The sequence below is a fragment of the Ursus americanus genome, chromosome 13 (assembly GCF_024610735.1).
Source record: "Ursus americanus isolate L20-20 chromosome 13, mUrsAme1.1.p, whole genome shotgun sequence".
In the NCBI taxonomy this organism is placed as follows: Eukaryota; Metazoa; Chordata; class Mammalia; order Carnivora; family Ursidae; genus Ursus; species Ursus americanus.
In genome coordinates, this window is record NC_142139.1 from 15,440,968 (window position 1) to 15,466,607 (window position 25,640).

General features: G+C 36.2%; 1 protein-coding gene across 1 annotated transcript in view; it reads right to left on the reverse strand.

Moving 5' to 3' along the window:
* Window positions 1–22,002, reverse strand: part of BBS7 (Bardet-Biedl syndrome 7) — a 39,982-nt gene extending 17,980 nt beyond the window's left edge. Inside the window, exons 1-12 of the mRNA XM_045799050.2 lie at window positions 21,801–22,002; window positions 19,873–19,938; window positions 15,049–15,111; window positions 13,494–13,669; window positions 10,783–10,969; window positions 8,714–8,786; window positions 8,189–8,305; window positions 6,428–6,558; window positions 4,865–4,949; window positions 3,815–3,917; window positions 3,455–3,647; window positions 1,808–1,882 (exon numbers count right to left, since the gene is read on the reverse strand). Of these exons, the coding sequence (XP_045655006.2) occupies window positions 1,808–1,882; window positions 3,455–3,647; window positions 3,815–3,917; window positions 4,865–4,949; window positions 6,428–6,558; window positions 8,189–8,305; window positions 8,714–8,786; window positions 10,783–10,969; window positions 13,494–13,669; window positions 15,049–15,111; window positions 19,873–19,938; window positions 21,801–21,836 (1,305 nt within the window). The 5' untranslated portion in view covers window positions 21,837–22,002. The remainder of the gene's footprint in view (window positions 1–1,807; window positions 1,883–3,454; window positions 3,648–3,814; window positions 3,918–4,864; window positions 4,950–6,427; window positions 6,559–8,188; window positions 8,306–8,713; window positions 8,787–10,782; window positions 10,970–13,493; window positions 13,670–15,048; window positions 15,112–19,872; window positions 19,939–21,800) is intronic.
* Between the last annotated feature and the right edge of the window lie 3,638 nt (window positions 22,003–25,640).

Below are 25,640 nucleotides of genomic sequence, written 5' to 3' on the forward strand. Positions count from 1 at the left end.
TGACCACTTTAATTTCAAATCATTTAAATTTAGTAAACACAGAATATCAGTCAACCTAAAAATAAATACGCTTTCACGTGATTAAAAACAAATGCTATATACTTAAGTATTTATGGATAAGACGATAAAGATTAAAAATACTAGGATTAGGCTTGGGATAGGACAGGGAGAAGAGCATAAAACAAGACTAGTCATACGTTGAAGTTATTGATGAGCACATGATGTTATTATACTATCGTCTCTACTTCTGTATATACCTGAAATCTCCATAACAAGGCTTTTTTAAAGCCATTATTCTAGAAAATGGGCTTTAAATTAGTATAAAATACTCATTTCAAAGAATCCTGCAGTGATGTAAATAAAATAGGTTAATCTTTCACAGCAACTAAGAAATCAAAATTTTAAGATCACTTGATTTTTTAAATGAAAATAAAAATGTAGGCCCCAATCTTTCATGCTTTATTCTCAAACAGGGATGACAAACAATACATTATATAATACAGCTGTTATAAAAATCTCTTATCAAAAAAAGCTTTACGATAAAATTATATTGAAAACTATTCCCTAATACAGCCATCAACTTTGTTCTTCATCTGCTCTTTTTATTCCTCCCTTTTTTATGTGTATAACTACCTGCCAACTCTAGTCCCCATCTCCTGCTCTGGCTTGCCTTCTTCAATGCAACTACTCCAGACCTTTACCCTCGCTTCTCTTCAGGAGCCACACTTAGCTCTGAGAATGCTAGTCAGCTAGTACTAAGCAAAGAGAAGTGATATAGTAAGCATAGCCAACCAAAAGCTCATCCAAGGTACTTTGCACATGGGAAGTACTCAACAAATGTCTATTAGATAAAGGTTAAGCAAGATTCAAAAAGCCCAGAAAAGGTGAAAAAGAATAGGCAGAAGGAACAGACCATGTTCAAATGTAGGATGTGTGAAACTATATAGCGTTTTCAAGAAATTTTAAGAACTTCAGCTTGGCAGAAATAATGTGCATGGGAGGGAAGATAGCAGCTGGTAAGAGATAAGCTAGAGATATAATCAAGAGCTGAATCATAGAAAGTTGTTATGCCACAATAAGAAATCTAGACTTATATGCAACAGGGAATAAGGAATCTTTAAAATGTTTTGAGAGAAGAGATGACACAGAGATGTTTATAATTTAGGAAGACCTCTCTGGTGGCAGTGTACAGTAGAGCCTAGAGGTGAGAGGCAATACTGGAGGCAGAAATACTGGTAGACAAGTAGTTCAAGCAAACATGATAAGGGCCTGGAAAGTTACCAGTGGAAGTGGAAATGAAGGGGCGCCCAGGTGGCTCAGTCCATTAAGAGTCTGCCTTTGGCTCTGGTCATTATCTTGGGGTTCTGGGATAGAGTCCTGCATTGTCGGGCTCTCTGCTCAGTAGGGAGTCATCTTCTCCCTTTCCCTCTATCCCTCTTCTCACTTGTGCTCTCTGTCTCCCAAATAAATAAATAAAATCTTAAACAAAAATAAAAATAAAATTAAAAAAATAAAGAAGTAAAAATGAAGCAGAGTAGAGATGTAAGAGCCAAGGACATAGAACTGGCAGAAACTAGTGACTAACTGGATTTAACAGATCAGAGAAAGTAAGGAATCCAGGACAACACCCCAGTTTTCTGGATTATCCAAAAACAGGGAAAAAAGAGCAGAAGCAGATTTTGAGGGAAAGGTTATGAAAAAGAGATTGAAGAAGAAACATAAAACCCTAGTAGCATTTATAGACTTTATTCAAAATGGCATAATAGAAAGGAAAGTGTCTGAAAAATTCTTTATACTTTCTACTCACCTCAGAATCACAACTGCTAAAGCTGACAACAGCCGAATTTTTATCCACATCAAGTAAGTCTATTGGAACATCGCTCTACAGTCAATATTTAAAAAAAAATGGTTCAGATGGAAAACTAAAAATTTTCACAAAACATTATTTTCTCTTAAAAATTTTATTTATTTAAGAAAGAGGGAGAGAGAGCATGAGAGCGGGGTGAGAGACAGAGGGAGAGGGAAAAGCAGGCTCCCCGCTGAGCAAGGAGCCCTATGCGGAACTCGATCCCAGGACCCCAGGATCATGACCTGAGCCAAAGGCAGACACTTAACCAATGGAACCACTTAGGCACCCAACAAAACATTATTTTCTGTAAGGGTTCTCTTTAGTTCTAGTTCATGGTCATCTTTAAATCTAAGCATGTGAATTCTCTTAATTTATATTTGATAACATGTACTTCTAGGAAATAAATGCAATAAACAATAAATGCTATATTACAATGACTTATTTTTTTTCTAATTTTATCAGGGATCACAGACTCATCTCTCACCACCCCCCTTAAAGTATAATCTTCCTAATAAGGCCATTCTGATTATATCAGTTCATTTTTATCAATTTTATTTTCACCTGTAACACAGAAAGGAGGTCATTTTTGATCTCCTCTGGAGAGGTAGTTTCTAGGTCACTGCTGCTGCAATCAGTTCCATGTAAATGAGTTGTTTAATGCAGCCCTTGAGCTAGCATTACTTAAGACAGATTTCAGCCTTTACATTTTAATAATCTGATCTGTCCCCCACATCTTTTTAAACCTTGTCTTCTTCCTCATCTTTATTCTTTTTTCATTTTCTGATGGATTTTCTATCTTTTGCTTGTTTTCTATTCATCCTACTATCATCCTTTTCTACTCCCTGAATATCATCCAATTTAAAGAAAAACTAATTAAATATATTGTTGAATGGTGTTGTATTTTATTATCCCTAAATTCTACCCTTTGTCATTATCCACTTTGTCTAATGACCTACCTAGAAACTGGTAGCTAATGAGCAAGCTGTACTGTAAGCTACCATTTTAGAAGCTTAAAAAAAGATTCTAATAAGGGCATTAAATACTGCAGTTTTTTATCACATCTCTTAAAATTCTCTTAAAGGTCATCCAAAGAACAAAACCCTTAACGTTCTTTTTGATGTTTCCTGAAACTTAAGTTCATCAGTCTTTTGCTGGATACTTACAGGATAAATAAAAAGTAAAGATATAATTTAGGTAATCTATGAGCAACTGATTTTCTAATGGAAGATTAAGATAAGCCTTTAAAATTATCTAAACTAAACGCAATGCTTAAACGATAAACACTTAAAGGGGCGCCTGGGTGGCTCAGTTGGTTAAGCATCTGCCTTCGGCTCAGGTCATGATCCCAGGGTTCTGGGATGGAGCCCACCCAGCATTGGGCTCCCTGCTCAGTGGGGAGTCTGCTTCTCCCTCTCCCTCTGCCTGCCCCTCCCCCCATTTGTGCTCTCCCTTTCTCTCCCTCTCTCTCTCTCAAATAAAATCTTGAAAAAAAAAAGGTAAACACTTAAAATTACTGTCTAAAATTAAGTGTTCAATAATAATTACTGCATATGACTGGTCTGCAAAATCCAATCACAAAACAAATAAATTAGACATTTTGCTTACCTGTATTAAGACATTATCTATTGCTGTCTGCACCTCTAAGATGAGACTGTAGCTGGCATCATCTTTATTTAATGTAAACTTATCATTTATGCTAACTGAAGGTACTGCTGATTTTGCTTTGCTTGACTGAGAAGACTGTTGATATTTCTCTCTTTCCTGTAGTACCTTATACTGCAGCTGTTCCAGCTCAACCCTAGAGGAAAATACATACAACTCTGTCACCTATAAGTATACACATTTGAAGTCCTTAGAATGATGACAAGAATTTGAGACATTAACTTCTGCAAAATTTAGTAATAAAAAAAACAACCACACACTTCATGAAATGAAAAAAAAAGTAAACAAAAAGTCCAAAATTACCTTAAAGAAGAAATTTTATTCTGCATCTCATGATTAATTTTCAGTTCTTCTCCTGGTCCACTTTCCTTATGTATAGGCTCTGTTGTCAGACCTGTAACCCAGCCTGTAGAGATGAAATTACAATCGTGCACCATTAAGTGCTGCTAGTGTTAAAAGAAACCCCAATTATATATGCCCCTTTGTCCACCAACAGCAACCTCATTTAGTCCTAGGACTTATTCTCCTTCAAAAAACAAAGCAAAACAAAAACAAAAGAAATCAAGCTGGAAAATATTCAAACCATAAAAAAATTACTTAAGCATTTTGTGATACTATTTTTATTTTGCCTGAAACACTATAATACTATGATTAAAGAAATCTTTCACTTCTTGTAGTTTTAGTTTTCGAGTATGGAATAAGTTAACACATTCTAGCAAATACCTGATGAATTAAAACAGTCTTTCAAAAATCATTGTCATGGAAAGTTAAACACTCATATTGGCTATTTTGAGAATGCAAAAATGACAAACTCAAAAGCAAGGAAATTTTTGTAAGAAATGTACACAATAACAAAACATAAACTAAATTTCAGTAAATACTTCTTTTTAAACTAAAGAATATCATTTAATTTTCAAAATACTAGAGCATGCTAAGTACTCTTAACAAGTATTATTCAAATATTAACTGTTTTATAAATCAATACACCCATTCCTTCCCTCATTTTTTTTTTTTTAAAGATTTTATTTATTTATTCAACAGAGATAGAGACAGCCAGCGCGAGAGAGAACACAAGCAGGGGGAGTGGGAGAGGAAGAAGCAGGCTCACAGCGGAGGAGCCTGATGTGGGGCTCGATCCCACAACGCCGGGATCACGCCCTGAGCCGAAGGCAGACGTCCAACCGCTGTGCCACCCAGGCGCCCCATCCTTCCCTCATTTTTTAACCAATAAAGATTTAATGATGTAGGTAAGATTTACTAACACTTTTTTTAAAAAGTAGTCATCAAAACTAATTTATTAAATTTAAGGTTTTTCTTATTGATTCTTTCCTTACTTATTACCGTTTACCTTACCTGAGTATGTGGATACCACGATTTCATCATAGCCGTCTTTCCCTATACAACCACCCTGGATAGATGTGATGCTTTCAGACAACATCTAAAATAAATTTAAGATCAAGCACTTCATTAATAACTAAAAAGTTTACGTATTAAAATGAGCCATAAAACTTATTTTCCCATCTCCAGACATTCAACATACATTTACTGAATACTTACCATGTGGAAACATTGACATTGGAAGGCAAAAATCCTGCACAAATGGCAGAAAATTCCAGTGCTTTTAAATTTGGGGAAAGAAGATTAAAAATGACTCCTATATTTGTGTGTTGCACCTAGCCTCATTAGTCACCTAATGAGCATAAATCATTTATTTATATAAAGAAATTTTCTGCTTTTTGATTTTAAAGATTGATTTATTTGAGAGAGAGAGAAAGGGAGAATGTGTGCACAAGTGCTTGAGCAGGGGGTAGGGAGGACAGAGAGAGAGGGAGAGAGAAACTTAAGAAGACTCTCCTCTGAGCCCAGAGTCCGAGGTGGGGCTCAATTCCATGACCCTGAGATCATGACCTGAGAGGAAACCAAGAGTCGGACACTCAACCAACTGTGCCATCCAGGTGCCCCAAGAAAGAAGTTTTTTTAAAGAAACTACATAAGCAAAACTCCTAATATGTTTAGTCTATTATCTGAATTCCATATACCATCTCTCATGTGTTTTTTTCCAAATAGTTTCTTTTAATGGATAAAAAAGATGATAGCCTACATGAAACCTTTAGAGAATTTTTTATCCCCATATTATCTGTGTAATATACTTTCTCTATACATCAAAACATCTGTACTTGCTGATCTGCAGTTAAAGCTGGAACTGAGAGGTGGCACCAGCAGAGAAATTAGACAAAGAAATGTTCGCTGATACTGAGTTGTGGATTTTTATGGTTGTTTTTTAAAATAGCCTCAATGAATCCTGCCTGAGGCAGGATGAGAAACCATGGACTGGAGAACATCACTTCATGACAATGAAAGATTCCATTTACAGCACAATGATTCTCCAGTAACTCTGTACCTTAGGATAAGCAAGCCGAACTATACTTAAAATGTGTGAACTAAAATTACTCTTACCTAGTAATTCTTCTCATATAGTAAACTCTTGGGTGGCTAGAAGTGAAATTGCAACTTGTCTCTCTCTGCCTGAGGTTATTTTGATATTGTCCTAACAACATGAGTTTACTCCTAAAACATGATTATTCTGAAACAACACAGTCTTGTTTATGTTACCCAAACATATAAATGTTACTCCTGTATCTACTATGCATTATAGAAAGGCAAAATATTTAATACTTCAAATATATAATATTTAGAAACCAAATGAAGCAGTAATTTATTATTCAGCTAGAAGGCAATAGTCTATTATTCAAACACAAGTGGTCTAGAGAAGATTTTGATAACATCAAAGGTACAATATTCTAAGCCAAACACAAGATTTTAATATATTTGATTTAATAAAACTGAAACCATCATAGTCATATCTATAATTATTTGATGAATAAGCATATATAGTCTTTTTAAAAATGAACTGACCTGATCAAATCGTAGAACAGGTTCATTTGCATTGTCAAAACTGTACACTTCCACCAGTCCGTCATCTCTCCCAACAAGTAAATCCTTAACCCCATCACCCACAATGTCAAAGCTGTCAACACACAAAATCCCTTTAAAAAGATAATAGAGGTGACAAGTTATTAGTAAAACTAACATTATAGTCAAGTATATACAAAGAAAAGAATAAAAAAAATGTATGTAACAAATCAGAATGGGAAGACAAAACAACAAAAACCTTGAAGCATAATCAGGTGTCCTCTTTTCCATCTACATTTATCCATTTCTAAGACTTTAAATATAATCTAAATAGAAATGGCTCATAAATTTATATCTCCAGCTCTGGTCTCTCCCTAGAGCTCCAGACTCATATATTCCAAGTCTCTATTCAGCATTTTCTTTGAGACATACAGTTGCATCTCAAACTTTCCATGCCCCAATGAAAACTCTTCATTCCCCTTTATCACACCCCCCTCAATGCTCCTTCCCCAATCTCTCCTCATCTCAGTAAGGTATCACCCCGTTTCTCAGGCCAAAATTCTAGGCTACATCTCTGATTCCTCTTTTTTTCTCACAGTCCAGATCAAATCGCTTAGCAAATCTTACCAGCCCTATCTTCAAAACACATACTGAAATTGTCTCCTTTCCATTTCCAACTACCATTATCTTAGCCCCGACCACTTATATATATCTCTAGTCTAGAGTAAAATAAATTATAACACCTATAACAACAATTTCCTAACAGATCTCTGTGCTTCCAATTTTGACCTGCTTCCCCCTCAAATCCATTCTCCCTGGTAGATTTTTTGTTTTGTTTTGGTAGATTAGATCATGTCATATACCCACTTACAATTCTCCAAAGACTTCCCACTGCACTTACATTAATATCCAAACCCTTTTCCAAGGCCCACAAGGACCTACATAATTTGGATCTATGCTACTTCCCTAACTTCTTTTCTTGCCATGCTAATGCATTTAGCCACACTGGTCTTTCCTCTGCTCCTCATATGAATCAAGTTACCTCTGCCTCAAGTCCTGACTTTTTCCTCTTTCTATAGCATAATTTCCCCCAAATTTTTACATTACTAACTTCTTTTCTTATCAATCAGATCTCAGCTCAAATTTTACCCTTTATAAGATGCCTTCCATTGCCACCCAGTCTAAATATAGTCTTCCTCCTTCCACCCATCACTAATACATCACCCTCTGATATTTCTTGCAGATGACTGGATGAAGCTATCCTATTTATTCACTTGTTTATTCTCTGTCTCTCCTAACAAGTATTTGTTGAAGGAATAAATGAATATATGAATACAATTACTATACCTATAAATAGCCATCTCACTATCTTCTAAGTCAGATATAAATTCCCTCAGAGAAGTATCAATTTCCTAGAAAACAGAACTATTCCCTGACCCATTGGACGTTTTCCTTGCCTCCTATCAAATACTCTCAGATTCAAATTAATTTCCTACACCAAACAGTGAATAATGGATTTGAGCATAGAATGATGTTATGGATGGACATTAGCCCATAAAAGCCTATCTATCCTAAATTACTATTAGCTCTCTTAATTAATAATTTTGCCAAAGTATGACAGACCTGCTAAATAAACAGTAAGGTGACTCTGTGAACTGCTAAATCTACCATGTGCTATGAATAAATACAACAGAATGAACTATATAATTTAGGATATTTAATAATCAATGAAATTTCAGAATCTAAATTATATCAAAAACATACCTCCCCGCTTTTTCTCATTTCGAATTTCCCACTTGTGTATTGGTTTGGAGGTAGTGATCTGAATAAGCCCAAGTTTACCATCTGACGTTCCATACAAAAGGTCTTCCCCGGAATCACCTAGTTATAATTAAAGTCAACACGTTATATTTATCCCATGACTTGTAATATCTCTTTAAAACTGAAAATTTTTCATATACATTGATTTTCACATAAAAATCTCATTTAAAAAATATAAAAAGACAGAACACTTACTTTGGAAGGTTGGTTATATAGTCAGAGAATTTTATAAATATAAAAGATAAGACCCTTCCTCATCATCTAATTTTAAGATGAGGAAACTGAAAATTAAAGTTCAATAATTCATTACTGTTAGTTACTGGCAAGTTATCCGAAGACTACTGTCTCAATTCCAGCTCATGTTCTTTCTACAATTTCCCATTTTCACTTAATATACAGTTAAATGATTAAACCTGAAATATCTAGGCTTAACTAACATAAGGCACTCCCTTATTTGATTGTGATTACCGCCATTTCCGTTGTGTAGTGCTAAAACAGTAGGTGGGCCAGGCACTTCAGTTTCATACATCACATCAGATCCCTGAAGGAGAACAAATATTTCAAAACTGAAACACTATACAAATTTAAAATAATACAGGCACTCACAGATAACATCGATATTCATATAAAGAATTCTAGAATAAAACTGCCAGAAAAAGGTTGTGATTATTAATTTGCCTTTGTTAGCAATTTTGTATATGTTCATTCATTTAAAAATACATACAAAATGTAAAGATCAAGAAGAAATATATAAAATATTCTACACTTTAAATATTTTTCATTTTAAATACTTTGCCCAAAAACTTGATTGACACTGGTAAATTTTCCTATCAAAGCTTTCCAAGAGCAAGTTGTTTCTTTTTTCCAGTTTAACTTAGAGCACATTCAAACATTTAAACAGACCCAAGGTTACTTCCTAAGAAGAATGTTGGCTTTTCTTTCGGATATTTCCAAAACCTACTCCAGTGAGAGACCGAACGACCTGTTATTTAGATAAGAAAACAAATTATGTCCATTTATTTGTCTTTTTAAAAATTTTGACACTTGTAGTGTTTTCATTTAGTATACAGTATTTGTGAAGCTGTTAAAGAATGAGGTAGAAGTACTTATACTAATATGGGAAAAATATCTATGATAAATCAATCATTCAACAAAAAAAACCCCCAAATTATAGTAAATATGGAATGATAACATTTTTCTTAAAAAAATTAAATATATGTAGAACATATAAAAGTCATAGGCTTTATCTAAAATTACATTTGAAACTTCACAGGTATTAACTATATAAACATAAAAGAATATACAAAAAAAACTTTAAAAAAAGGCTACCTCTGGGGCAACGGATTGTTTACAAATGGGGAGTCCACGGGGAGTAGGGATATGTGAAGGGCAGAGCAAAGGCTTCAAGTTTTAACTTCCCACAAATCCTTAGTGATTTTTTTATTTTTACAGTAAGCACATGGATCTCTTCTTGTTAAACAAAGCAGAATCCTCGAATCAGCCAGACCAATTCCTAATTGAATACTAGCCAGCACCTGTTAAAAGCCTTATTCAAACAACCGTATTTGGGAGCATAGGCTATGGAAGAAATTAATCATTCATGCTCCTAGAATGAACCTGGAACATTAACTTTGTTTTCCCATAGAAAAAAAATAAAACCTCATAGAACTACAGGACTTTTCCTTCTATTAAAGGACTGATATCAAGAAATGGCCATCTGGCTATGAAATTCTGAAGAGTGAGAAAGCCAGTGATGACACAGAATAAACGGCCAAATGTTTTGTTCAACAGCACTATCATCAGCCCAACTTTGTAACCCAAGTAATCCACCTGTTCTAGGATATTTACATTTAAACTTTATTTTATGGATCCTGATGTGTTTATGTATGTGTATCTTATTGGAAGCCACTTTTGAAAAGACATAGTTGTAACTCTTACTACTAATAACAATGCCTTATGCAGTTGTTTTAACCAATCATGGTTTTTAATAGAAATATAAGGACAATAAAATGATTTTTCTCTCTATCATTCATTTACTTATCCAACAAGTATTTACTGAGTACTTATTCTGGTCCACATACTGTCCTAAATGTGGAATAAACTCAAATGATACAATCCTGATCACAACTATTCCTTCTTTGTTAAAACTTAACACCCTCTCCCCAACCTAATTTTCTCCATTAATTTGGTTTTTGAGGGAGGGAAGAGTAATGGAGGAAGAAAGAAAAAAAAAGCTAGAAAGGGTTCTTTGTAACAAAGGCACTCCATTCTGACTGAACGAGCTCAGAAATTATGCATGGGGGCAGAAAAGCATCCTTTTTCCCATATATGCCTCTCTAAAAACTTGCCAAAGATCTCAATACATTTGCCTCAAGTTAAAAAAAATTAACTTCCAATTAAAAAGCATTTTTTCCAGATATAATTTTAAGTAGGACATTTAAAGTCATAGTAATAAGTAATTTATCTCAAGTATGCACTGTTCAGCAATACTCATTTACATAAATTATGAAAAACTATAAAATGCAAATAACAGAAACCTGTAAAACTCTGAGCACTCTGTCCTGGCAGGCCAATACTGGTGTAATACGAGGTAATCTTTCCACTGGAAGGCAGATGACGTCATTGATTTTGTCCCCAGAAAGGTAATAATGTTGGTCTTTGCAATCACAATAATGGTTATAGATGTAACTTGCACTGAGAAAGAGGTCTGAGCCAGATATATGCCTGAAAACATTAAAAATAATTTAAAATATTCATATTTTTAAAAAATAAGCATAGGAAATGCCTGAATTCTTTTGACATGAAAATAAAAGTTTATTTATTCAGTTTCTATCATTTTATCACAGACTTAAAGAATAGTTTTCCCCGCCATTTCCCCCACTTAATCTGTAGTCTTTTGATATAACACTGATTTTAAAAAGCTGAAAATAAGGATTTTAAGGCCTCAGGCATCTCAAAAATTAAGCTCAGAAGGGGCGCCTGGGTGGCTGAGTCGTTGAGCGTCTGCCTTCGGCTCAGGGCATGATCCTGGCATTCTGGGATCGAGCCCCGCATTGGGCTCCTTCACTGGGAGCCTGCTTCTTCCTCTCCCACTCCCTCTGCTTGTGTTCCCTCTCTCGCTGGCTGTCTCTATCTCTGTCAAATAAATAAATAAAATCTTTAAAAAAAAAAATTAAGCTCAGAAAAACTGAAAACAAGACAATGAATGTCAAAAAGTAACTTTTTCTGAATGCTCACTATGTGCCAAGCACTGTCCTAACAGATTTACATGTATTACACGTATTAGCTTAATCCTCATAATTCTTAAACTAGGGACCATTATTATCCCTTTTTACAAAGAACAATAAAATGTTAAGTAACTTGCCTAATGGCACACAACTAGTAATGGAATGGATTGCAGCTCAGGTAGCTTTTAGCTCTAAAGTTAGCTTTCTTACTACTACACTGAATTGTCTGGAGAAGCCTATTGGAAGCAAATCTACTTCAAATGATAAACAGTGGGAAAAAATGATTTCATTAGGATTTTATCTTGAAAAAAGAAATGAAAACAAGTTCATTTCAAATTATATAGAACAAAATTTAGGCAATAATCATAACAATGTTCTAATTCTTATATTGAATCCAGTTTTCACTGGGAGAGCTGAAATTTGACAAAAATCATTGACTAGTGTATTATCTTTCACTTCTAGATTGCTATAACCATGTAATCATAAAGAATGTAATTTTATCTGAAGGTTTCATCTATTTCTCCACTGCTCTAAAGTCTAGTTAACAAGTTTTGGTACTAAAATTATTCCCTTTGCTATGATGATCTTCATTAATTTTCTCTTCTTTGATTATTGCTTAAGTGGCCTCACTTTGTGGCTCTGCATATGATTTCAGTAGTCCTCTTAATATCATTTTTACCAATCTAATGAAATTCTAACTTTTTCAAGACTTTAAGTTTCATCTTGAAATCCATCTGCACTACAATTGCAATTATATTGCAATTACACATTTTCCAAAGATTTACTTGCAATCACTATTGTTGACAAGAGTGGAGACAGATGGAAGCATTAAGCAGAGAAGGATGCGTGAACGGTAAACAACTTTTTAAGTACTCAGTTTCTTATTGAATATTTTCAAGTTATAACCTTGCTTTCCTGTGCACCCTTATAAATCTGGGGATTCAGACAATAAATTTTTAAAAATTGAGTAAAGATCTTCTCCATCTCACCTCTGCCACTCCAGCAAACTAGCAAAAGAGACTATTGGTTGGGAAACTCCTGATCTTCCTCAAACCTCTGTCCACACACCTTTCTGAATGTGGAGTTATGCAAATTATTAATTGATTACTTTCATTTTAGTATTTCACAATTATCATTGGCCATTTCAAAAATGCTACATTCTTGTTAAACCACTGAACTCATTCCAACTTGCCATGGTTTAATTTTTATCTAATCTCGCCAAGGCAGAGTTTTAGAGCCTGGACATCAGGACATGTGATGTGCATTACACAGAATTATGCAGGACAGCTGTGTATCACACAGAACTCTGGACTGAATTAGTAGTTTTCAAACCAAGGTCTGGTTATTTAGACAACCTGGCTGCATCAGTCAAATGAAGAACTTTTTTCTTTTCACCCATTCCTAATAATTCTGATTCTTCAGGTACAAGTAGGACGAGAAATCTACTCTTTTAAGCTTCCAAGGGATTCTCCTAAGTAGTAGGTCTGAGGACAGTGGATTAGATAAACTTTAAAACCTTTTCCAGTCCCCCATTATTAAAAAAACTAAAATTTTACTCACAAAATCTCACGAATCAGGAAGTCATTGAGGGAGTTATTTTTTTACTCAGGGTCTTACTTGATTTACCTGAAATTATAGCCTATTGGTAGTTACCAACGTTGACAGCCAGCTTTTTAACAAACGATGCTACTTCACAACCAAAATGACCAGAGACAGCAAAGGAACAGAAACCTAAATATCTCTAGATTTATTTTTTTCTTTTATACCTTGATCATGAATCAACTGGACCATTTAGTCAAAAAATGAATGAATAAATATTATAAGGATCTTAAAAAGAAAACATTTCAACAACCAACTGATTTTGTACTGATTCCATGTTAATTAATTTCTGACTAATAAAGTACCTTTAGTCAATTTTATTTCTCAGGAAACCTATTAAGATATGATACTCAATCTGATGTTTGTCACCTATCCAAAATATTATAAATGGATATGTAAAAATAAAAAAAGGATAAACATACATGGCTTTAATGCTTTCGGTGAGGTTGGTTTCAAAAGAGAGGAACTGTTTTCCTCTTTTTGTGAAGCCTCTAATCTCAGATCCTGCAGCAATAAAAATTTTCTCCTGGGGTGTGTTAAGAACCCCTCCTAGCTCCAATCTTGCAATTTTCTGCCCTGGTAAAGTCTTGAACACTGCCTGAAAAAATCATCGGGGAAAAAATTAAGTACACAAACTTACTGTAAGCATTTTCCTTTACTGTAAAAAAATGCTGTGATTTCAAACACACAAAACACTATAGTTCCACTATAGAAACATCTTTAGATATGAATGTATTTACTTCAGTGAGTCTTCAAGGTTTTTGGCTACATATCTTCCAAATCTGGAATATTTACTGCCACACATATTTCAGCCACATCATTAAAATCTAAACTTCTGCATCTCAAAGTACAGTTCATTAAGCAGTGGCATCAGTATGATTAACCTTATTAAAAATGCGGAATCTCAGGCTCAACCCCAACTCTACTGAATGAGAACCTGCATTTTAACAAGATTCCCTCACTGGCTCCAATGGTCATATTTTTGCATTTTAATATTTTTAAAACAAATCCCTCCTGTTTCCTTTATATTTTTTATGAATTTAGTACTATAAATAAAAGGCTGTAGAATTTATTGAAAACCCAAATGTAAAACTTAATATCTAATTGGATACAACATGTATATCATTAATTTTTTCCTGGTTATTTTCCATTTTATTACCGGCACCAGTTTCTTTCCCTCCCCTCAATGACTTTACACAGAGAATAAAGTATCTTGGAGGATATATGAATAATGGAAGCACTGGGCTTCTGACAGTTTTTACCTATTCATCTTTTTATAAACTCTTCGTAATGTACAGTGAATATAACTATTCATAGCTCAGACCTATTGCTTGTAAACTATGATCTGTGAATATGATGATGTACTAATCACATCCTTGATTAGCTTATTACATTAAGTGGCAGAGGTGATGGGACAGTCACTTCATGTTACATTATGTTACATAAGACTCCACCTTAGCTGGCTGGACAGATTTTCCTGCTGGCCTAAAGAAGTAGGTCACCATGTTAGGAGTGGGCCTGTGAGAGGACCACAAGGCAAGGAACTATGGGGACCTCAAGATGATGAGAGCAGGTCCTTGTGTACAGACAGCAATAAAGTGGGGACCTCAGTCCTACAACAGCAAGAATCTGAATCTTGTCATGTGAGCTTGGAATAGGACCCCAGTTCCAGAAAGGAATAGAGCCTAGTACTGCAGCCATGTGAGACACTGAGCTCAGACTCCTGACCCACAGAAACTGTGAGATAATAAATGTGCATTGTTTTAAACCCTGAAGTTTGAAGCAATCTGTTCTACAGCTAGCTAGCACATGACTCGTGTGTGCCTGTAGCCTCATACTCCATATAACTATTTCCCTCACAACCCATTTTTCATGGCTTTTAGGGCAATTTTAACCTAAGAGTATTCAATAAGTAGTATGTTTCTCTTTTAGAAAATCAGTTTTTTCCTTCTTAAGAAAAAAAAAAGCTATACATACCACTGCTTCTCCTTTTTTCATGCCAAAGCACATCACTACCCCATCGTGATCTCCAATAACCACCTACAATAGATTGAAGAGAATCTAAAATTACTATTATTATGCCCTATTAGCTTATATGGGGGAAACAAGATTCTCAATATACATTATAATTTTATTTTTTTCCTTTTTTTTTTAAGATTTTATTTATTTATTAGAGAGCGAGAACACAAGCAGGGGGAGCAGCAGGCAGGGGGAGAGGGAGAAGCCAGCTCCCCACTAAGCAAGGAGCCCGATGTCGGGCTCGATCCCAGGACCCTGGGATCATAACCTGAGCCGAAGGCAGATGCCCAAACGATTGAGCCACCCAGGCACCCCTATAAAGTATGCCTTTAAAAGTAGAGATCAGAAAATCTAGAAAAGTACCCCCCCACAAAATAATACTCCAAGGAATTATACGAAAAGGGCAAAGAGGAGGTATGGAGAGTCATTATGCAAGTAGTTGGCCATATATTTTGTTCCTATAATGTAACAGAACAAGATAACAGAGATAGAAATGACAGGGAGGTAATTTTTTTTTCTCAACTGGAGCATATGAACATGTTAAGATTAACTTTCAAAACAGATTATCAATTAAGGTTGTGACCGACCTCTTTGATATTTTTAAAACCTTTGTAATAGAAAAATCTTAACATATACAAAAGTAGACAGAATGTTATAATGATTTCCCATGTATCCATCACTCAGCTTCAACAATTATCAACATGTAACCAGTGGATTATTTTGAAATAAATGCAAAGGGAGATTTCAACACTTCTTTCTCAGGAATTGATAATCAAGCAGATAAAAGATAAGGATATAGATTAGAAAAACAATTACCTTTGATCTAATATATAGGCACATATGTATACACACATGTACATATATGTAGGGTGTGTGTGTTGTGTATGCACATGTATAAATAAGTAATCATTCATCCTAAGAATTAAATTATAAATGTTCTTTTCAAGCACACAGGAACATTAGAATATTGACCATGTATTAGGACATAAATAAAATAAGTCTCAAATATCAAAACCTTGATGTTGCAGAGCATATTTTTAGGCCCCTGATTCTTTTTTTTTTAATTATTTTTAAAGATTTTATTTATTTGAGAGAGAGAGAAAACATGAGAGAGAGATCTCGAGGAGGGTGGAAGGGCAAAGGGAGAAGGCAGACTCCCCGCTGAGCAGGGAACCCGATGTGGGGCTCGATCCCAGGACCCCAGAACCACGAGCCAAAGGCAGAGACGTCTGTCCAACCAGCTGAGCCACCCAAGTGCCCCTTTCTTAAAATTTTTTTAAAGATTTTATTTATTCATTCATGAGAGACAGAGAGAGAGGCAGAGGCAGAGGCAGAGGGAGAAGCAGGCTCCCTGCCATGGGACTCGATCCAAGGACCCCAGGATCATGACCTGAACTGAAGGCAGACGCTTAACTGACTGAGCCACCTAGGTACCCGAGGCCCCTGATTCTTAACTTTGTGGTAGGGGGATCACAAACCCTATTGTGCATTTGATAAAAGCTATGGACTTTCTCCTCAGAACAATGAATATCCACAAATAATTATGCACACATTTTCAGGAGATATATAGATCTTTGGTACTGGCAGATTTCTATTCAGATGAAAAAATACATAAGAACAGTTAAGGTTTTGAGTTTTTTAACGCTACAATACTCGAATAATTTGTAAAAACAATAATCTATTACAGGGATTCACAAAGTGTGATTTCTAGACTCCTGGGGTCAACAAGAACTTTTCAGGGAATCTGCCAAGTGAAAACTATTTTTCTCAGTAAGTCTTTATTTTCCTTTTTCACTAGGTTGATATTTACAGTGATGGTACAAAAGCAATTGTGGATAAAATTGCTAGTGTCTGGCAAGAATCAAAACAATGACAACAAACCACACCAGTGGTCACTGTAATCTTCCTCAAAACTTGAGAGTAAAGAAAAAAAATCCAACTTCATGTAAGAATGTTCTTGACGGGGGCGCCTGGGTGGCGCAGTCGTTAAGCGTCTGCCTTCGGCTCAGGGCGTGATCCTGGCGTTCTGGGATTGAGCCCTACATCAGGCTCCTCCGCTGGGAGCCTGCTTCTTCCTCTCCCACTCCCCCTGCTTGTGTTCCCTCTCTCACTGGCTGTCTCTCTCTGTCTAATAAATAAATAAATAAATAAATAATTTTTTTTTTTTTTTTAAAAAGAATATTCTTGATGAAGCAATACAAATGATTAATCTGTTAAATTTTGGCCCTTAAGTCATGTCTTTTTAGTATTAGTGTGAGAACATAGAAAATATGCATAAAATTGGGGCACCTGGGTGGTGCAGTTGGTTGAGCATCAGACTCTTGGTTTAGGCTCAGGTCATGGTCTCAGGGTCCTGAGATCTAGCCCCAAGTTGAACTGGCACTCAGTGTGGAATCTGGTTAAGACACTGTCTGCAGCCTGCTCTCTAAAATACATGGATGGATCTTTAAAAAAAAAAAAAGAAAAGAAAATACGCATAAAACACTTTTGCTGCAAACCAAAAAGCACTTATATAATTGTTTCAGTCACAAGCTGAACTACTCAATGTTTTCAAGAAACGCAGTTTTTTTAAAAGATTTATTTTATTTTAGATACAGAGAGAGAGAACCAGTGGCAGGGAGGTGAGGGGGGGCAGAGGGAAAGGGAGAAGAAAGCAGACTCCATCCTGAGCACTGAGTTGGACATGGGCTTGATCTCATGACCCTGAGATCAGACCTGAGCTGAAACCAAGAGTTAGAGCTTAACCGACTGCACCACCTAGGCACCCCAAGAAACACAATTTTAAGAATGAAAGAACAACTGGCAACCATTAACAATGGTTAATAACAAATTGCTATTAACACTTGGGTATTTGTAGACTTTTTTTTTTTTTTAACTGAAGGAAGCGAGCTTGTCATTTTAAAGGAAAATAATTGAGAGTGTTTGCTCCCAATGATAAAATTTGAGCTTTCAAGTGAAAATAAGTACTCTGGAAGACTTGTATCTGACACTGGGAGGTTGACAGCTATTCCATATTAAACAACTTTTCTGATGAAATCTGTAGTGATATCATCAAATATGATTTGTTTGATATTCTATAATAACATTTGGAACAATCAACATTTGAACATTCAGTCTTTTTTTTTTTTTTTAAGATTTTATTTATTTATTTGACAGAGAGAGAGAGAGCCAGCAAGAGAGGGAACACAAGCAGGGGGAGTGGGAGAGTAAGAAGCAGGCTCCCAGCGGAGGAGCCTGATGTGGGGCTCAATCCCAGAACACCAGGATCATGCCCTGAGCTGAAGGCAGACGCTTAACGACTGCGCTACCCAGGCGCCCCTGAACATCCAGTCTCTGGGAATCTATATAACTCAACGAACTAATAGTCTCAAATGACCATTACAAGATCCTATAAAACCATGCATGTGTCAAAGATCCATGCAAAGTACAAATGGTTTTTAATGTACCAAAATATGAAAAGGTAATCAATATGGTTTCATATTCCACATTGCAACTAGTATTTAAGAAACTACTATTTGTCAAGTATATGTGTCATATCATATGAAGAGCCATAATTATCTGGAAAATCTATTTAAATAACTCCTATCTTCAACTGTGTGTCTGTGTGAGCTAGATTTTCTTTGTATACTTCAACCAAAATAATATATCACAACAGACTGTAGGAAACCAACATGAGAAGCCAAGTGCCTTTGTCTGTGCCAGACTAAAGAATTTGCAAAAGCGTAATACAAGGCCACTGTTCTCACTAAATTCTGTGTTTGAAATTCAGTTTTTGAAAACACGGTTATTTTTTATTAAAATGTTATTTATGTAAGTGCAATGTGTTTATTATTTAAAAAAATAAAATTAATATTTTAGACATTTCTCAGTTTTAATCTTAATATAATAATATTGATAGATATAACCCAAATAAACACAAGTTCTTTGGGATCCTATATAATTTCAGAGTGTAAAAGGGTGCTGAGACCAAAAAGAATTTGAGAAGTTCTGATCTAGTAGACCAAATACAATAAATGACAATCAGAAATCTGTTGATTTATCTTAATGAAATATTGTTACATCAGGATAGTGTATTTATTTTGTAGCTATTAAAATATCCTACTAGTCTACTAAGAAATTATAATTGGCTTATTGAAATCATAAGATCACTATTTCTATAAAAATAATTAATATTAGTTAAATAGAACGTTCAATATCAAAATACTTAATTACTCTTTTTTTTTAAGGAGTTCATTTTTATTTATGAGAAAGAGAGAGTGGCGCTGGGGGGGAAGCAGAGAGAGCGGGACAAGCAGATTCCCCAATGAACATGGAGCCCAATGCCGGGCTCAATCTCAGGACCCTGAGATCACGACCTGAGCCAAAACTAAGAGTTGGACACTTAACTGACTGAGCCACCAAGGCACCTAATACTTAATCACTCTTAAAAATACAATAAGGTTTTAAAAGAATTTTCTCTGTATCTTATGGTGCTTCATGTTTCTTTTTCATATACATAATCTGGTACACACAAGTACACACTGAGTAAATTATTAACAGGAAAATGGAATATGTTTTTCAACAAGTTTGCTTATCCATTACAGATTGTACATAAAAATTATAACGTCCAAGAAAATTACTGCCTATAAAATGTCCCTTGGTATTCCAACCTCTGTTCAAATTAAGAGAAATTTATTTACATTTTAACATTAGTATTTTAAAAAGAGTAACTTACCAATAAAGAAATATAAAGCTCTCTGTCGGAGTTAAAGAGATAGGGAGAAACCAGTATCTCTACAGTACCTTTTGTGTAGCTCTATGTCTTGAGGCAGGAAGTAGCTTCATAGTCTTCGGAGAGGTCACTCCCACCTACGGAAACACACGAGTCACCTAATGAATGTTTTCTGATACACTAAATTGAAATGATTACATCAGAGATTAAAAGGACTAGCAGTTCAGATCATAGTGAGACTTATTTTTTATTGCAGTTACTGATATGAAATAATTATGATCAATGATGAACTTATTTTCTAATGAAATATGCCACAAAAGTCAAAATATAGGACACCCCAAAATACTAAAATTTATGCTATAAAATTGTCAAGCCAAAAATAATGCGACATTAGTGGCAAAATACCTTTTTTTAAAAAAAAGATTTTATTTATTTATTTGCCAGAAAGAGAGAGAGAGTGTGAGCACAAGCAGGGGGAGTGGCAGGCAGAGGGAGAAGCAAGCTACCCACTGAGCAAGGAGCCAGATGCAGGACTGGATCCCAGGACACTGGGATCATACCTGAGCCAAAGACAGATGCTTAACTGACTGAACCACCCAGGTGTCCCTAGTGTCAAAATACTTTACAAACAAATATTTCTAAAAGACTTCATAAAAAACTTCATACATACAATTGTCATACAGTTGTTAAAGAGTTTTTGTAAAGTGATTAAAAATATTTGGAAATAGATTACAATTATTAAAAATGCAACATAGAAGATTTTTGCTAAAATACCAAACATGCTGATGGCAATGACATCCAATCGATGATGATTATTTTACAAAAGGTATGGAAAATGAAAACAGCATGGCCTGTTCATCAGGGAACTATCACTAGTGGTGCATGGTTAGGATAGGAGGTGGGGCAGAGGGGACCAATGGGGGAGAAGTTGGAAAAAATAACAGATCATGTAAAGTTTACAGATAATGTAGAACTACAATTTTATTCCATATTCTAAGGAGTAGTATTAAAATTTAAAGTAATCTGTTTGGATTTGCATTTGTGAAACATCATTCTAACAAGTGATGTGAAGGATGGCTTGGAGGGAGGTGAAACTGGAGGCTAGGAGCCCAATCAAGAGAATGAGAACCTGAACTGGGGGTAATGGAGGTGGCGAAAATGGGACAGAGTTAAGAGATATTTAGGAGACAAAAGCAGTAGCAAAATGTGGTGACCAGTTCAATATGGAAGATATTAAGAGGGAAAGTACCTAGCATAACTTCCAGGTAAACTGACGGGGCAAACTTTTGTACCATTAGCCAAAATATGATTACTGAAAAAGGAGATGATAAAGAGGGGCAGAATGTCTAGAGCTTAAATAATGAGAGGCAGGATGGTGTAACAGAGAACACCAGCTCTGGAGTCAGAGACTTTGTTTCAAAGAGGAGCTCCTTTTTCGCTGTTGAGCAAATTGCTTTATCTGAGCTCCGGGATCCCCATGTGTAACGTTACCTACTTCGAGAATTTTTATGAACATTAAATAGCAATGTATGTTAAGCTCTTAGAATAAACTGCATGCACAGTAAGCAGTTGTCGTCGCTTTTCTGATGATCTGGCTGGTGAGGTCCAGCTCACAGTACGAAGTGTCTGGAGCTCCGGAGAAGGGGCTAGGTAGAGATGGAGATTCGGAAGTTAGGGGCCAACAGGTAGCTGCAGCCTGGGAGGAGAAAGGGTTCCGGGGAGTTATCCGGCATCATGTCAGTCTTTCTAGGCGTCTTTAGGACCAGGCAGGCGCCAGCAACGCGGTAGCGTGGGCCGCTTCTCTCTAAGTCCCGACGGACCCTCAAGGACAAGCAGGAGTTGCCCATGACCGGGACTACACTAGCGCAGCACCCACCCCCGCAGAACTTCGCCGCCGCAGCCGCTCCGGGCGACCCGACAGACTTCAGTGGAAGGACAAAATCCTCTCAGGGAGGGGGCTCAACCCCGCGTGGCTCCCGCTTTATCGCCTCGGGTTTACCTGTAAATAATCCGCTCGGTTTAAATTTAGATCCATGACGGTGGCACCAACGCGCTGCTCAGCGCCGGGCCGGCACAGGAGTGACAGAGGCCGCCAGGCCCCACGCCTCTGAGGGGGTACCGCTCGCGTCCCCTCGAAAGAACAACCCCAGCAACCTCAGCAACCTCAGCAGGGGATGCAAAGCCTAGGCGACAGGGTAGTGGCGTCCGCGTGACGTCAATACGTTCGCGGGAGGAAGACACGCCCCCGACCAAAATGAAGCCCCACCCCTTTACCGAAAGACCGCCCAAGGACTTAACCTGCCTCCAATCAGAGGCAGAGAGGAACGGAGGAAGCGATCCGGGAGACCCGAGAAAGGTGGTTGCCCGGGAGACTGGAAACGCAGTATTGGCTCCACCCCCACCGCGATCTAGAGCGGCACCTGTAAGTCCTTCTCGGTGTAGACCCGTGATGTGAATCCTGTATAGATTCTGAACTATTTTACTGACACTGGAAAGGGTCCTTCAAAGAATTAGGTTCCATCGTTATAGGCGTTAGCTTACCACAGTAGTTATCACGCTTTTAGCCTTACGACCCCTTTACAACACTCTCACAAACCATTTTGGAGGACCCCAAAGACCTTTTGTTTATATGGGTTATCTGTTGATCTTTACCATGTTAGAAATTAGAATTGAAATTTTAAAATGTATTTTAAAACCTTACTAAATATATTAATGAAAATGACTTATTTTCGAAGGAAAAAAAAGAGGGAAGAAGACTGGTGTTATTTGCAAATCTATTTACTATCCACCTGAAAAGTAGACAGGCAAGTCCCAGATCTACTACTGCATTCAACCGCTGGTATAGGTGGGGTTTTTTAAAAGTATATGAAGAAAATCTGGCCCAAAATCAACAAGTGGTAGTTTCTGAAGAGCTAACTGCAATGTGGAATGTGTTTTCATTATACAACATCCAAGAAATCCTATGTTAATATCACTATGGATTTCATCAAAAAAGTTTTGAAGTGTTGGAAAGCTATCAACCTCAGGCATGTATACAGATTTTGCAATGTTCTAATTTGTGCTTAAAAGGCCAAATTTTAAGCATTGGTGAGAAATGTCAATTGTTTTCCTTGAAATGATAGGTTCCAGTCTTGAATTCACAAGAAAGTGAATACCAAATATCCAAGTCTGAATAATCATGTTTGTCAATTGTGCTTTTAAAAAAGAAGTATTCCAGCAAGCAACTCAAATAATCACACAAATGTTTTCCCTTGAGACAGTACCCTTCTGTATTCAGTAGAAATGCTTTATGTGTACTTCCCATTTCATCACACAGAATATTTAAAAAGAAACGTATTCAAGAGTTGAGACTTAAAATTGACAACTTTTACTGTTTCACAAAGTGCATTTTTATTAGAATTTTGTTTCCTGCCAATGTGTGGCATGAGGAATGCAGTGACTATTACTACAGTTTAAAGCTACTACTTTGATGCATGCTTAAGTACCAGCAGTACTAACCACCATTGTTTTTGTACCATCCGTGCAAATGTCAACACAGTGGAAAAGGCAGATAACATCTTAGTGTAATGAAGATAGTTTCAAAATCACGGACCCCCTGAAAAGGCCTCAGGGATCTGCAGACTACCACTGGCCTGTAGTGACCCAAGGTCTGAGAGCTGACATTCCCTGATTCTCTCATCAGTCCTTCCTTAATGCACGCAATGCTCTGCCTACAGAAATACTATATAATGGATGAATAAGATACAGCCACTTTCCTGATTTCTTTGGTCTACTAGGGGAGAGTTCACAAGTGATTGTGAAACAAGAACTAAAACCCCGAGAAGAGGTGCTTCTTACGTGGAAAAATTATTTCCTGCAAGGGATCTGAGAAGGTTTTGACTAGGTACCAGAATGTCCCAGGCAATTCTTTTTCTGAGGCTAAAATAACTCCATATTAAAATAGACAGCAGTGCCTGAAGATGGGTTAACAGTGTAGAAATTTTGGGGAAAATACACATCGATTTAGACTTGACAAAAATACAGATAAATTTCAGAAGTAAACTGAAAAATAAAGCCATAGAGGAGACAGGAGAACATAGAGTTGTATAGAATTTAGTAGAACTTAGGGAAATGGAAGGTATATTAGTTAGCTAGGGCCCCCATAACAAAGTACCACAAACTGGATAATTTTGAACAACAGAAATTTATTTTCTCACAGGTCTCACAGGCTAGGAGTACAAGATCAAAGTGTCAGCAGGAAACCAAACCAATCTTCTGAGGCATCTCACCTTGACTTGTAGATGGCAATCTCTTGCTTGAGTTTTCACGAGGTCTTCCCTCTTTGCAGTCCATGTCCTAATCTCTTCTGATAAGGAAACCAGTCAAATTAGATTAAGGCCCACCCTAATGACCTCATTCTAACTTAATTACCTCTTTAGAGGTCCTATCTCCAAATATAGTTGTGTTCTGAGGTACTGGGGATTAGGACTTCAACCTATGAATTTAAGTGGGACACAATTCAACCCATAACAGAAGGGAACTTGTCTGATCTTAAGAGGAATACAAAAAACCACAAAGAAAAAAAGCATATTAAAAGTTAGGATGAAACATTTCAATATGTGACAAAAATTTTTACATATAAACAAAAATTTGGGGTATGTATAAACTTAGTATCTTTATAAACAGTTCATACAAATTAATAAAAATGGAAATATTATGATTCCAATAAGTAAACAGGTAAAAATATAAACAGACATTTCACAAAGTGGCTACTGAACAAATTTATAGAAATCTATTACCTTCATTTCTAATCAATAATATTAAAGGAAGATATCTTTTTTATTTTGCCTTTCAGATTAGAAAAAGATTTAAGTGATAACACTGTATGTTGCAGAGAGAGCATGTGCTCATCAACTGTGATGCTTTACACTGGTAATAAAACCCTTTCAAAAGCAATGTAGCAATATGTATCCGAACCTATAAATATGTGATTTTATTTTTAAGCCATAACCCCAATTTTGAATATTTAATCTACAAAAACGAAGCAAGGTAAGAAGTCATAATTGAAGAACCATTTAAAAAAAGGACCAACTACCCAACATAAAGGGAATGGTGCATCCACTTTGTGGACTACTGCATAGCCACTCAAAGTGAAAGCGATGGAGGCTATATAGCAATGTGGAAAGTGTTCAGGATACTAAAAATAGAATATAAAATAGTGTATATACTACAATTACAATTGTAGGAAAGGACTTCTTATGAAATAGATCCAAAGATTTTTAGTTGGTTATAAAGCATTATAATCTTGTTTTGTGTTTTCCATAAGATTTTTGCATTTTCTTAAGCTTTTATTTATTTGAGAGAGAGAGATCATAGAGAGAGAGAGAGACAAGTAGGGGGAGTGGCAGGCAGAGGGACAGGGAGAAGCGGACTCCCTGCTGAACAAAGAGCCTGATGCGGGACTCAATCCCAGGACCCTGGGATCATTACCTGGGCCAAAGGCAGACCCTTAAGTGACTGAGCCACCCAGGCACACAGATTTTTGCATTTTTAATAAAATTTTGCAATTTAAAAATAAAATTGTTATAAAATAAAATTAAACAGTAAGAGATTCTAAGACTCCTGTGTTTAACGCCACGTAGTTCCCAAAATGGGCATTCTTCTGTCCCTCTGATTGCAAGGTTCTGATAAAGGGTTATCCAAAACAGTAGGTACCAAATCTTTCCACTATTCTCTTGTTTCTCTTCTCAAGTCCCGAGATTGCATGTAACAACTTGAGGAAAATGACACTGATATTATTGCTGTTTTTGCATTATAACAAACAAATCAAAATATTGAAAGCCTGATGAAGTGGGAAGGA